This window comes from Lineus longissimus, chromosome 13 (assembly GCF_910592395.1).
Source record: "Lineus longissimus chromosome 13, tnLinLong1.2, whole genome shotgun sequence".
Classification (NCBI taxonomy): Eukaryota; Metazoa; Nemertea; class Pilidiophora; order Heteronemertea; family Lineidae; genus Lineus; species Lineus longissimus.
This window is the reverse complement of record NC_088320.1, coordinates 9,161,447-9,175,437: the sequence shown is the minus strand read 5'-3', so window position 1 is coordinate 9,175,437 and position 13,991 is coordinate 9,161,447. Positions and strand designations below refer to the sequence as shown.

The 13,991-nt window shown below is 42.3% G+C and overlaps 1 protein-coding gene across 1 annotated transcript; it reads right to left on the bottom strand.

Moving 5' to 3' along the window:
* Positions 1-1,416: 1,416 nt before the first annotated feature.
* On the bottom strand, positions 1,417-2,058 carry LOC135498387 (putative nuclease HARBI1). Its single transcript, XM_064788644.1, has one exon. It carries the CDS (start codon positions 2,056-2,058, stop codon positions 1,417-1,419), a length of 642 nt encoding a protein of 213 aa, XP_064644714.1.
* Between the last annotated feature and the right edge of the window lie 11,933 nt (positions 2,059-13,991).

Genomic DNA, 13,991 nt, shown 5'->3' with positions numbered 1-13,991 from the left:
GAATACAATGTGAGTGAAACGTTCACCACAGGATGTTCATCAAGTGTTAGGACTACTGGTAGTAGGAGCACTGAAACTCGCAATGCTAGGTAAGTCAAATACGTAACAGCGCAACTACGATTAGAAATCATGTACCATTGCCACAGAGGTCAACAAACATAACGAAGGCCTCTAAGAATGAAGAGGAAGAATGTGATACTGTTATATTGACATTTTCATTTATTGAAAATCTGATGCTTTGCTTTACATGTATCTTCTCTATTTGCAGGAAGGCACTGGTCTGGTCATTTCCTTTGACATCGAAAGAAACTAGGAAGGGACCTGTCACACCTGGTAGTACCAGTACTTCAAGGAACATGGGAAAGGCAAATGTACATCGAAGAGTGACAAACCTAAGACGTACATACACATTTTCTTCCTGTGGGTAATGTACATAGGCCTATAATAACAGTTAGAACAAACGAAATTAGAACTTTCGACATCTCGACACCGGAACAAAAGATGCTACATGCAATCTCCTAGCGAGTGCATTAGAATCCCGACGAAACTCATCCACATTTATCTTTCAGGCAATCAAAACCTGAACCTGTCTCGTCTGCTGACTCTCGCGGCACCTCACCGGTGCTATCCAAGGCCGACACTGCACTTGGCTACCTGAAAGAGGAACACGAGGCAAAGATGATACTGATTCAATATGAACAAGAAGCTGCTATGGTAAAGAAGGAAGCTGCTGTGGAACAAAAGAAAGCCCCTATGTTAGAGCAGGTCACCGCGAAATCGAAGAAGACCGCATTTGATGCCAAGGCTGAATTTTACATAGAAAAACGTAAGAAGCTTTGTATCAACCTGTAGTCAGTGTAAATATTTTTTTGAATAAATAAATCTTGATACCTACTGGAAGTGTTCTCTTATGAATCTGTCTCTGAAGAGATTGCCTCGCATATGTGCCTCAACGCGATGAGCCTCCAATTCTGGCTGTTCGTACCGTATTGGGCGGGGGTCGTCATCTTGCGGCGGGATTGCATCATTTCGTTGAATGGCAAGGTTGTGAAGACAGGCCGTGGCTACAATAATAGCCATACTACCCTGCAGCTGAATAAAACGGAGTTTGTTAATGCCTGTGCTTAAAGGCTGGAGAGATCGACAATTTCGAGTTAAAACATGATATTGAGATGTTCATAAACTTACCTGACATCGGGGGAATTGCAGTCACCAACAGAGTGGAATCGTTTCTTCAATATGCCATACGCTCTTTCTATCAGACCTCTTGTCCTCCTTTGAGCTGTGTTATATCTCGTTTCCGCGGGTGTTCTTGGATTACGAATCGGTGTCATCATATAGGGTCGGCAAGTATAGGCTGGATCCCCGAGTAGGATTCCACGATTTGCCCCACTATCAAATTGCGAGACGAGACTCTTAAAAAAATCTCGAATCGTGAGCTGATCCGTACCATCGTGCAACCACATGTGTGAACATCATCAGGTGATTGCAAACAAACTGACAATTCAAGCTGTAGTATCGCTTCTTGTTGATGAATCGTATAGCATCGGCACCTCCTGGGCTGACAATTGCTACGTGGGTTCCGTCGATAGCGCCAATCACGCCTGGGAACTCGGCAATTTCATAGAACCCTTGCATCACCACCCGTCTCTCCTCCGATGTGGTCGGAAACCGAATGAAGCGTTCCTTCCATCCACAGATCGCTTCGGAAACACGACGCACCAAACGACAACACGTAGCTTGCGAGACACCACTTGAATCCTCAAATTCGATTTGAAAACAACCAAAAGCATAAAACTGGAGTGCAACAGCAAGTTGCTCTATCGGAAGAAGGGCTCGATTCCTTCTCGTGGGATGCTCTATCTCGGGTCCAATTAGGTCAAGAACATAACGGAATGAATCCTTTGATATTCTGTATCGCCTTATAAATGCCCGATCAGTGTACTCTTCCAGAGGGTTACTATGGTCCTTGAAGACACATAAAACGCTACGCGGCACTTCCTGCCCAGCCTCTGCGGCTTCTTCCCCAGCAAATTCGACCACAACTAGCGCATCCATTGTACTCTCGACGCTCGCCAGAAGAGAAATGACCGACTGATAAGCAGTTAAACAAGCCCCTTTCGACGTTTAAAATTTCTTTTGTCATCCTTAAACAGGCGATCTTGTTTAGCAACCGCCTAAACATGGGACAAGCTAATCACCCTTTATGAAATGCTGTCTAATTTGTGTGCCCGATTATCACCTGTTTAAACACTGTTTAAACAAGACAACGGTGTTTAACTGAAAAACATTGTTTATGAATATGGGCCGTAGTGTTTAAGTTGTGGACAAAATATCATGAATATATTACAATTTGAAAATATCATGAAAAACCGAACTGTCTCATTCATTCATGACATGTAATGTATCCTTGCTTTGAGTACCTACCATAAAAATATTATTGAAAACAAGTCACTTATAAACAAGATATTGTATTTTTCTACTGATAGTTCAAAGGTGAAGGGTGCCCCTTTCCCTCGTTGTGACATTCTTGTGTATCGACTCGATAAGGCGACAAATGAAGAGCTTTCAATAAGGAAAACGCCATTGATGTAAAGTCAGTGGAATGCCGATCTCACGAAAATGCCAAGTTTAAATATTATCAAGTGGGCGTTACTAAAACAGACTTTCACAAAATGTGGAAACCATGTGGCCGGGCAATGTTTGTGTCAGGAAATACATAAAACCAAGGGACAGTTACGAAAATATCTCTCCGAAAGTCGGGGTTTGCCAAAATAAATTAAGTGATGTTTAGTTTGCCAAGTAACTTTCTGATGGTTTTGTCAGTATGTACGTATAACTCACAGGGCCATGGGGACGGCAAAATTCACTATATCCAACACTTAGTAGCCGACAATGATATCATACTGATTCAAGAGACATGGTTGCTCAAGGACAATCTGAGTTTTTATGAAAATAAAATGTCGGATGTTAACAGCCATGGTATCTCAGGTATAAATGATTCAACTTTATCAGTGGGTCGTCATTACGGTGGATGCTAAATGTTATGGAAGAAAACTCTTCTGTGTGAAGCAGTGCCAGTTGATTTCAATAGTAAGCTGCTATACGCTGTAAAATTTAAATTTCCATCGGGTATTACTGTTCTTGTTATAAATTTGTATATGCCTTGTGATTTTATTCCAAACAATATGCCTCAGTATCTCGAAATACTCGATGAAATTTCAAGTGTGGCTTTGGCAACGGGAGCAGATCAACTTATTGTTGTTTGGGATTACAACACAGACTTCAACAGAGTTTCACAGAATAGTCGTGCTCTTTCAAATTTTATCAGGACTAAAGGTTTGGCAAAAGCTTTAAGTTTTCCTAATTCAAATGTACAATACACTCATGAGAGTAAGATAAATGCTGTAAAATCTACATTAGATCACTTCATAGTAAGTGAAAATCGATTTCCAGAAATCACCAGTTGGTGACAATCTATCAGACGATAACCCGGTCAAAATGGTATTGGATTATTGAAAATGACAACTTTTTAGACATTGATGTGGTCAATTTTAGAACTATGTTTAACTGGGAAAAAGCAACTACAGATAATATAAACGAGTACCACAATTATTTAGACATTCACCTCGACACTATTGAGGTGCCTGTTGATCATTTTAATTGTCATTGTATGCAGTGTAAGGATCACAATCACTCTATAAACTATCTATATGACAAGGTTACCGACACATGTAAACTTTCAGGTATGCAACAAATCCCTAGTGAAGCTCATAAGGTCAACGATAGAGCTATTCCCGGTTGGAACGAAACAGTGGCGGGATCAAAAAGACGGGCTATTTTCTGGCATAAATTTTGGAAATCCAATGATTCGCCGAGAAATGGTCAGCTAGCGAGATTTGGAGAAGAACTCGGGCACAACATCATATTGCTATAAAAACCGCTAGAAAAAACAAGGATAAATATATTGCAAATAATATAGTGACCACATTGCTTAAGATGAAATGGCCAGGGCCATTGTGCTCACCTCATGTGGAGGAAAGATGGATAAAGAGCATGGTATTGTGTCATGTAGTGTTAGGTTTGATGTAGGTCCAAGCAATTACAATTTCCCCAAAATGGCCAATTTACAGTACATTCGACCTCTGTGACCTTGAAAAGTAGGTCAAATCAAAGAAGACCCGGATGACACATTGAATGGTTGTTAGAATTAGATGTACCTATGATATAAAATTGGTGCCAATCGGGCAAGTCATTACTAGGAATAATGACATTTTGAAGAATTTAGGATTTGGCCCCCTCCCTGGAGGCCAAACGGCAAATCAGATCGCACCAAACTTCGGTACCTGAGATCACCTGACCAAGGGGTACATGTGTACTTAATTTGTGATCAATAGTCATTGCAGTTAAGAAACGTGCCATAGTTACGGCCGGACGGCGAATTTACGCCATTTGACCTCTGTGACCTTGACAAGAAGGTCAAATTAAAAACCTGTGTGACATATACTGTATGGTGGTTAGATGTACCAATGATATCAAATTGGTGGCAATCGGGCAAGACGTTAAGGATTAATCACATTTTTAACGTTTTTGGATTTTGCCCCCTGGTGGTCAAGTGGTGAATCATATTGGACCAAACTTCGGTCCCTGAGATCACCTGACTAAGGGGTAAATGTGTACCAAATTTGGTATCAATAGTCATTGCAGTTTAGAAACGTGCCATCGTTACATCCTAACAGCCAATTTACACCATTTGTCCTCTGTGACCTTGAAAAGGAGGTCAAATCAAAAACCCGGAGGATATATGATGCACCTTTGCTAGAAGTACCTACCATATTTTTTTCAAAATTTCCCGACTACTATTAAGGGAGATATTGCATATTTTCACTTTTAACGTTTGGCCCCCTTGTGGCCAAACCATGAAACGAATCGGACCGAAACTTGGTCTCCAAGGTGTCATTACATAAGGGTACATGTGTACCAAGTTTCAACTCAATAGCTCTAACAGTTACGAAACGTGCCCTGCTAACGGACGACGGACGACGACGGACGACGACGACGACGACGACGACGACGACGACGACGACGACGACGACGACGACGACGACGACGACGACGACGACGACGACGACGACGACGACGACGACGACGACGACGGACGACGGACGCCACGGTATGGGATAAGCTCACCTCTGCTAAGAGGTGAGCTAAAAAGTGATAGAGATTTTTAGGGTGAAATCAGAAAAACTAATCCGGAGTCAAAACAAGTCTGTAATAATATCGATGGCCATGTTGGAAAAGAAGCTATATGCAAGCACTTAGCACACAAATATAAAATATTGTATAATTCTGTATCGTATGATAATCGGGACATGGAATCAGTTCTTAGTGATATTGATGACCTCATTTCTGCAAAATGCAGTGGTGGCAACTCTTGTCCCCTCAAGCAGGAAACTAAAGTTCATGACATTATACATGCTGTTAAGTCCCTCAAATATGATAACAAGAGGCCCAATGGCCTGGCGCTCAGCTGGATGACCTAATAACACAGGACTGAGAGTGTAAAGTAGTAAATATCGGCTTTATACTACTGTTTGAAGGTCAAGAGAACACGTTATACCACTAAAACTTCCAATGCAGAGCTGCCAGCTGGATGAAATATGATTGAACTAATCATCCATGGTAATGGTATGTAAATATTACAGGAGACAACGGAAGATATCCCTAGTTCAGTTTGTTGTATCGGTAGCTTTACAGACGAGAAGTGTCAGAGAGGATGTGACATCTCCATGGACAACTGTAGTATGTCCAGGCTGGGTTGTACAGCACAAGGATACAAAATGCTGTCTGTAATTGAGAGGTAGCCTGATTTAGCAGAGGTCAAAATAAATAGAAATGACCAGTTTGGGACTAACACCACTGTCTTTTTTTTTAATAAGGTAGAGATTACAGGAGTCAACAAAATTAATTTTATTGAGAGAAATTGACCTGTCCTGCAGGTGATTGGAATTTACAAAGGGTCGTTTTTCATGACATTGTGCTCTACTGCGTATCCCTAGTGAGTCGATCGGGAACCCATCTATTTTTTATTTAGTACCAGCGATGACATTTCTGGTGATTCCCTGCGCTGTCCAATGAGCGCTTTTTAAAGTGTGCCATTTGGCATTTAGCATGCAATGTATTTTATCAGCGCTGCCAATTGCCGAACAGAATGCCGAAGCTCGTAATTTTTGAATCAATTTTTATGGGAGTAACATTATTGTGTTGCTTGGAATGTCTACTTTTTACTCATGTAAGAATCGTAGTACTAAAAACTATGAAATGGCCAGGGCCATTGTGCTCACCTCATGTGGAGGAAAGATGGATAAAGAGCATGGTATTGTGTCATGTAGTGTTAGGTTTGATGTAGGTCCAAGCAATTACAATTTCCCCAAAATGACCAATTTACAGTACATTCGACCTCTGTGACCTTGAAAAGTAGGTCAAATCAAAGAAGACCCGGGTGACACATTGAATGGTTGTTAGAATTAGATGTACCTATGATATAAAATTGGTGCCAATCGGGCAAGTAATACTAGGAATAATGGCATTTTGAAGAATTTAGGATTTGGCCCCCTCCCTGGAGGCCAAACGGCATATCAGATCGCACCAAACTTCGGTACCTGAGACCACCTGACCAAGGGGTACATGTGTACTTAATTTGTGATCAATAGTCATTGCAGTTAAGAAACGTGCCATAGTTACGGCCTGACGGCCAATTTACGTCATTTGACCTCTGTGACCTTGACAAGAAGGTCAAATTAAAAACCTGTGTGACATATACTGTATGGTGGTTAGATGTACCCATGATATCAAATTGGTGGCAATCGGGCAAGAAGTTAAGGAATAATCACATTTTTAAGGTTTTTGGATTTTGCCCCCTGGTGGTCAAGTGGTGAATCATATTGGACCAAACTTCAGTCCCTGAGATTACCTGACTAAGGGGTAAATGTGTACCAAATTTGGGATCAATAGTCATTGCAGTTTAGAAACGAGCCATCGTTACATCCTAACGGCCAATTTACACCATTTGACCTCTGTGACCTTGAAAAGGAGGTCAAATCAAAAACCCGGAGGATATATGATGCACCTTTGCTAGAAGTACCTACCATATTTTTTTCAAAATTTCCCTACTACTATTAAGGGAGATATTGCATATTTTCACTTTTAACGTTTGGCCCCCTGGTGGCCAAACCATGAAACGAATCGGACCGAAACTTGGGTCTCCAAGGTGTCATTACATAAGGGTACATGTGTACCAAGTTTCAACTCAATAGCTCTAACAGTTACGAAACGTGCCCTGCTAACGGACGACGGACGACGACGACGGACGCCACGGTATGGGATAAGCTCACCTCTCCTAAGAGGTGAGCTAAAAATGCCAACAGAATCATGCCGATTCACTGCACATACTGTGGGAATTCTCCACTTCAAAATAATTCGCGAATAGAGCGTGCATTTCTAATATCGTTTTCACAGAATTGTGGCCAATTTTTCAAGAACTAATTTCTGAAAGTAGTCCCTTAAGACCTTATGACTACCCACTGAAAGGAACTAGTGATAATATCGCCTACTTGACTTCTTTTTAGCAGAAAATTGGTTACCGTGTTGCAAAATCAATCTTCCATCTTTAGACTGGTCACACTCACAGTGGGTATGCTGAAATATAGCCTGGTTCCTTGGCCAATTCCATGCACAGAATACAACTGCACAACTATACGTCATAGCCCAGGCTTTTGAATCGTCAAAAATTCAGTTAAATGTGCCTGTAGTGCCAACTGGCGGTGAAAATTAAACTAATTCCATTACAAGTAAAAATGAAAAATTATCAAAAAATATTCGGCTAGATGTGAAAACAATATTTCCTCTGTAGATCGAGGTATAAATGAATGAAGTTTAAACTTCCCGATGACCTCATTCGCTTAATGAAGGTCAGATCGCGCTGATTTTTGGTTTCTGAGTTCATCTTGGTGCCTAGGCCTTGCGGTTACAAAATGCCCAAAGGTGACACGGAAGGAAGGACAGACACCATTCCCTTAGTAATATTACCAGCTTTGCTGACTTTGTCAGCTGAGCTAAAAATGATTGATTTGCAGTTCTTGCCATAAATCATCTAAAATATGGTACACATAAACTCCATGTCCTGATTTCCATACTTTTTACCAGCATGTTGCGACATGATATATTATGCAGCACTATCATGCCTATCCCAAAGAACTCTAAGAAACCACTCTACGATTCTTCAAATTATAGAGCTATTGCTTTAAACAGCCCACTGTGTAAATTGTTTGAAATTGTCATACTAGAGAAATGTCAAGGTTCGTTAAAATCGTCTGATATGCAGTTTGGGTATAAAAGAGTGATATCGATGATTGACTGTACCAATACGGTCAATGAAGTGATCCAATAGCATTTAACCCTTTCGCTGCGCCGCTTAAAATTATTTCAATATTGATTCCTTGCTGCCCCCAAAATACTGTAAAAGCCAATTTTAACATAGGTAACTTTGAGGCCAATATACAGCCTGAATGAGAAGAGATAGAGCTTTGGACTATTGGAAAAGGTTGTTGGGGACAGCAAGGACTTTCAAATTATGCATTTGTTAATTACCTGAAATTATGTTAATTAACTAATTAACGCTAATTTATATTGATTAACGAGGAAAAAAACCAAGATTTTTCATCTTGACCCCTATCACTATCCCCAAATCGGAAATTTTTTTGGTCGCAAAAAAGCGTACATCCGCAGCGAAAGGGTTAAATGGTGGTTGTCATGTGTACGCAATTTTCACTTCCTGTGGAAATGTCATTTTATTAGTTCATACCTACCCAGGTCAGACTTTTGCATGTGTACTCCATTCGGACACACCCGAGGAAGAAATAATCTATTTATAATAGAAATCTCTTAGCTAGTTCGCTTAGCTTCACCTAGGCGGTGCCCCTATACAGCCTCTGCCTCGTGAGAGCCGCCATTCACTAGTACTTATTACTCGAGCGCACCGAGTAAGTCCCGTTGCTGTGGGGACAGGCAGGGCGGGTAGTCTGACTTGGGTAGGTATGAACTAATAAAATGACATTTCCACAGGAAATGGAAATTTTATGTCGTTCATACTCTACCCAGGTCAGACTTTTGCATCGAATACAAACAACCAAAGGAAGGAGGGTAAACGTTGACTTACCATGTAGTGAAGTGAACTGTCTCCAAGCTGCGCAGCAGAACCCAACGGGTGAGACCAAGGGACCCAGAGAAAGAATGCTTGGGGGAGACCCGGGCTAGAGGTCAACAGGCCCTTTGACAACAAAGGGAAGCATAACTGGGAAAACCCATCCCCTCCTAGACGGGGACAAAACCACCTCAACACGGTATAAGCTCAGCACATATCGTCAAGAGACACAATTGTGGAAAAAATTCTTTTTTTTACAAGAAGGAGAGCACGCCCCAGAATGAACTGGAGCGGCCTCACTGATTAACTCTCAAAAGTCCTAGGCGGCTGAACCCTAGGACAGCTGGACGGGGTGAACGCGCAGGCCCGAAGACCCGGCGACACTCTATAGAACAACCCCCCCCCCCACCCCGCTTAAAAAGGAGGGAGAACAAGACAGCCAGCAGGAGAGAAAATCGACGAGTGGTCTAGGCAGGGAAACACCTAGACCACGTGCTGAGCGGCGACAATTGGACCAAGAGACAGCATACCGTCTGTTAACCTGGAACAATCGCGCATTAATTATAATACTGGGAGAATGTAGAGTGAGAACTCCACGTAGCCGCATCTAAAACCTCGTTCAGCGCCACTCCCTTATACTCGGCCCACGAAGTAGAAATGGCCCGAATCTCGTGGGCCGTAATGGCGCCTAGGCGACGAAGCTCTGGAGAAACGAGTGTCATAGAATAGGCCATCCGGATGGTGGCCACCAACCATCTGACGACCGTGGCTGCAGCTATCTCCCTAGTAAACCCCTCTCTATAAGACAAAAAGAGGCGCTTCCTGCCTAGGCAAACAGCAGGCTCCTTAGTCTTATTAGAATATAATTTAAATGCCCTCACAGGACAGAGAGTTCTGTCCGGGAGGTCTCTAGAGAACGTAGCGGATCAAGAGGGGATAAAAATCGGGCGCATGGAGGTGTGCGGCGCCTGGTTTTTAGCCAGAAAGCCTGGGACGAATTCTAGGACCGCGCCCCTCTCAGTGAAAGCCAATTTTTCAAAGGCTAAAGCATGGAGCTCAGACCGCCGCTGTGCCGTGGCCAAAGCCACCAGGAAAACGGTCTTAAAGGTCAGAAGTTTAAAATCTGCCTGATGCATGGGTTCAAATGGAAATTTCATGAGAGCCCTTAAGACCACCGAGAGGTCCCACTTGGGAGAGAGCTGAATGAAGCTCTTCAGTCATTTGGAACGTCTACTACGCACAACCGTGTACGTCATGCGGTTAGCTGGCTTGTCGAAAATTCGTGGAGTTCCGACAGCTGACGAATTGGTACGCGCCGAACTATTTTGGATTCAGTCAATGCAGTCAGAACACTATTCGCACAAGTTGGATTACCTCATTAGGAAACGTGACGGAAAACCAGTCGGTCAATGTCCTGCTTTTGTTCGGCAACTCAATCTCGGGCTACACGATCGTGGATTACTTCGTGGTGCGGGTCGCTTGGGGAAAACCCTCATGCCGCTATTGTTGCCTAGAAAGTGTTTCGTTACAAAGCTTGTGATTCGCCACGCTCACGCTCAGGCCATGCATATGGGCCTTGGCGCAACCATTGTCATAATCAGACGACAGTATTGTATTCCCGCAATCAGGGCCGAAGTTTGCGCTTATGTTCGCAAGTGCGTTGTCTGTAAACTGGTCTTGGGACGCCCGTACGTGCTGCCACCATCACCAGATCTCCCAGACTACAGGATTGATCCGTCAAAGCCGTTCAAGAACGTTGGAATAGACTTTATCGGAAGTCTGTTAGTGAAAGAGTATTGCGTACAGGACCCTAGAAAGGTATACATCGCGTTGTTCACTTGTCTTGGTACACGTTGCGTAAATCTTGAGATTGTGACTGATATGTCAAAGACTGCATTCGTACAAGCATTTCGCCGTCATTGCGCAACATATTCAGTTCCTGAGTTATGTTTGAGTGACAATGCTTCTACATTCAAAAGTGCCGATGATGACATTCAGCGATTGTTGAACATTGTTGAATGTAATGATGTTCAGGATCATCTTGCGGAGAAACGTGTTCGCTTCCAAAATATCCCTGTTCAGACTCCATGGTGGGGTGGGCTTGGGAACGGCTGATTGGTGTGATGAAAAGTGTCATCAAAAAGTCTCTGGGGAAAGCCTTGATTACTTTGGAAGAAATGTATACTGTAATCAAGGAGGTTCAAGCAGTACTCAATGATCGTCCATTGACGTACCCCTCTGGTGATTTAAATGAACCTCAGCCACTCACACCCGCAATGCTTCTGTTCGGACATGATGTTACTGCTGTGCCTCAGCCTATTGTGGATGATGACGAGAGTGAATCATATGGTGATGCCAATACAATCAGTCGTGCAGAGCGTAGGCACTCTCTGCTTTATCAGCATTTTGTCAATAGATTCAAGACTGAATATCTGTCAGCACTGAGAGAAATTCATTCATATCAGATTCGTAAACAAAATGCCAGTAGCTACAGTATTGACGTAGGTCATGTTGTGTTAGTATTTGACAAAGATGTGCCAAGAACAAAGTGGAAGTTGGGAGTTGTCACTTGTTTGATCAGGGGGGTTGATGATGAAGTGCGTGCTGCATTTGTAAGAACCAGTAATGGAAGGACGACCTCCAGGGCAATTTCTAGGTTGTTCCCATTAGAAGTCTCCAGTGAGAATGAGAGTAGTGATGTTACATCGGAAGCGGAACCAAAGGTGGAGATGCGTAGGCCTAAGCGGTCATGTTATGAAAAGACAATTCACGGAATTAAAGATTGCTTATCCGCCTGGGAGAATGTGTAAATTGCATTGCTCCCACGTTACTTTATAGTACCAGTACAATTTACCTGTTATGAACTCACTCCTAAGATTGCGTCTATTGATTCATTGTTGTGTAATGCTTGTGTTAAAGGTGTAACTAGTGTTCTGGTTTTGAGCATACATTGTACAATAAAGCACTTCTCCAAAGGCAACCGTAGTGTTCGGTTCAGTCTGTGCATGTGCTGGTGTATTAGGCCAATACGCCAACACGGCAAACCCTCCAAAGATCTCTTCAGCTCTACTGCGCAACCGTAGTTTTCTATTTAGACCAGCAATGACGTCATTTCTGGTGATTCCCTACGTTGTCCAATGAGCGCTTTTTAAAATGTGCCATTTGGTATTGTACAGTATGCAATGTATTTTTTCAGTGCTGCGAGTTGCCGAACAGAATGCCGTAGCTCCCTCAATTTCCAATCAATTTTTATGGGAGTAACATTATTGTATTGCTTAGAATGTCTACTTTTTACTCATGAAAGAATCATAGAACTAAAACTTAATAAGCGAACAGAATCATGCCGATTCACTGCACATACTGTGGGAATTCTCCACTTCAAAATACATCGCGAACAGAGCGTGCACTTCCGATAGCGTTTTCACAGAAATGTGGCCAAATTTTCAAGAACTAATTTCTGAAAGTAGTCCCTAAAAACCTTATGACTACCCACTGAAAGGAACTAGTGAAAATATCGCCTACCAGACTACTTTTTAAGCAGAAAATTGGGGACTTACCCCGGGTACGACCGTGTTGCAAAATCAGTCTTCCATCTTCAGACCAACTCCAAGCGCAGAATACAACTGTGCAACTATACTTCAAAGCCCGGGCTTTCGAATTTAATTGTTTAATTCTAAACTTTCTGCAAGCCAGTAACACCCGTGGGGGAAAATATCAAACTGTTGCATAAATATCTAAAATTTTAAAATATTTTTAGCCATGCCATAGACACAATTTTAACTCTATTCTTCCTCCAGTAAGCGAGATAAGCCTTTTCGAACAAAGCCGTCTCACGCGCTGAATGTAGATCAAATGGCAGCAAATTTTGTTTTGAAAGTAGAGTTTGACCAGCAGTATCCAGAAATGCAAAATTGAAGTCTCTAGGCCTTACGGTTACAAAATGTGCACCATGGGTTTAACCGATGGATGGACGGAAGGCCGGCCGGACGGACAGCGGACGCAATTACTGAGCAGCTTATTTGACAAGCTCAGCTGACTTTGTCAGCTGAGCTAAAAATAGTAAATCAAGCCTAAGGTTAGGCAGTTTAGTAAAGAATAGTACAGAATGTTGCATAGAATAAAGAACTTTATGGGGTTCAAGTCACCATCAAAGGTAAGTAACCTTTCTCTCCTACCGGTGATATCATTTCACCAAATTGGGAACGAGGATACTTTGGCCGCGGGCCCCAAAAACCAAAAAGATTCTACAATTAAGATTGCAAAATTGTTGGCCATTTTGTATAAACATATTCCCGCTTAATATGCAGGCATGGGCTCAATGCATTGAAGGCCCGTTCAGTGTATAATCATTGCATATTTGCGTTGTGAATGTAAACAATGTCTACTATACATAGACAGTGAAGCTGTCAAATTGTGTACTTATTCTACATGCGCTTAATTTTCCGGGGTAATTTGCCAGAGTACCATCACAGGCATCAGTTGGATGAAATGGCCAAGGACCATTGTGCTCACTGTATAGATATTTGGTGCTTAGGAATTCATCCTTTTTAAAAAACATGCTACATGTATAGTATATAGGTCAAACCAAAGTCGTTACGACATGAGATGTATTGTTGCTTGGAGTAACTTCCATACAAATATCATCGGAAAAAAAATCACTAATTTATAAGCAAGTTATTGCACTTTTTCCCTCTTTTAGTTTTGGCCTCCTAGTGGCCAAGTCAAGAATCAGATCAGATCGAAATTCGGTGTCCAAGGTAACATGACGTAGGGAGTCATGTGTACCAAA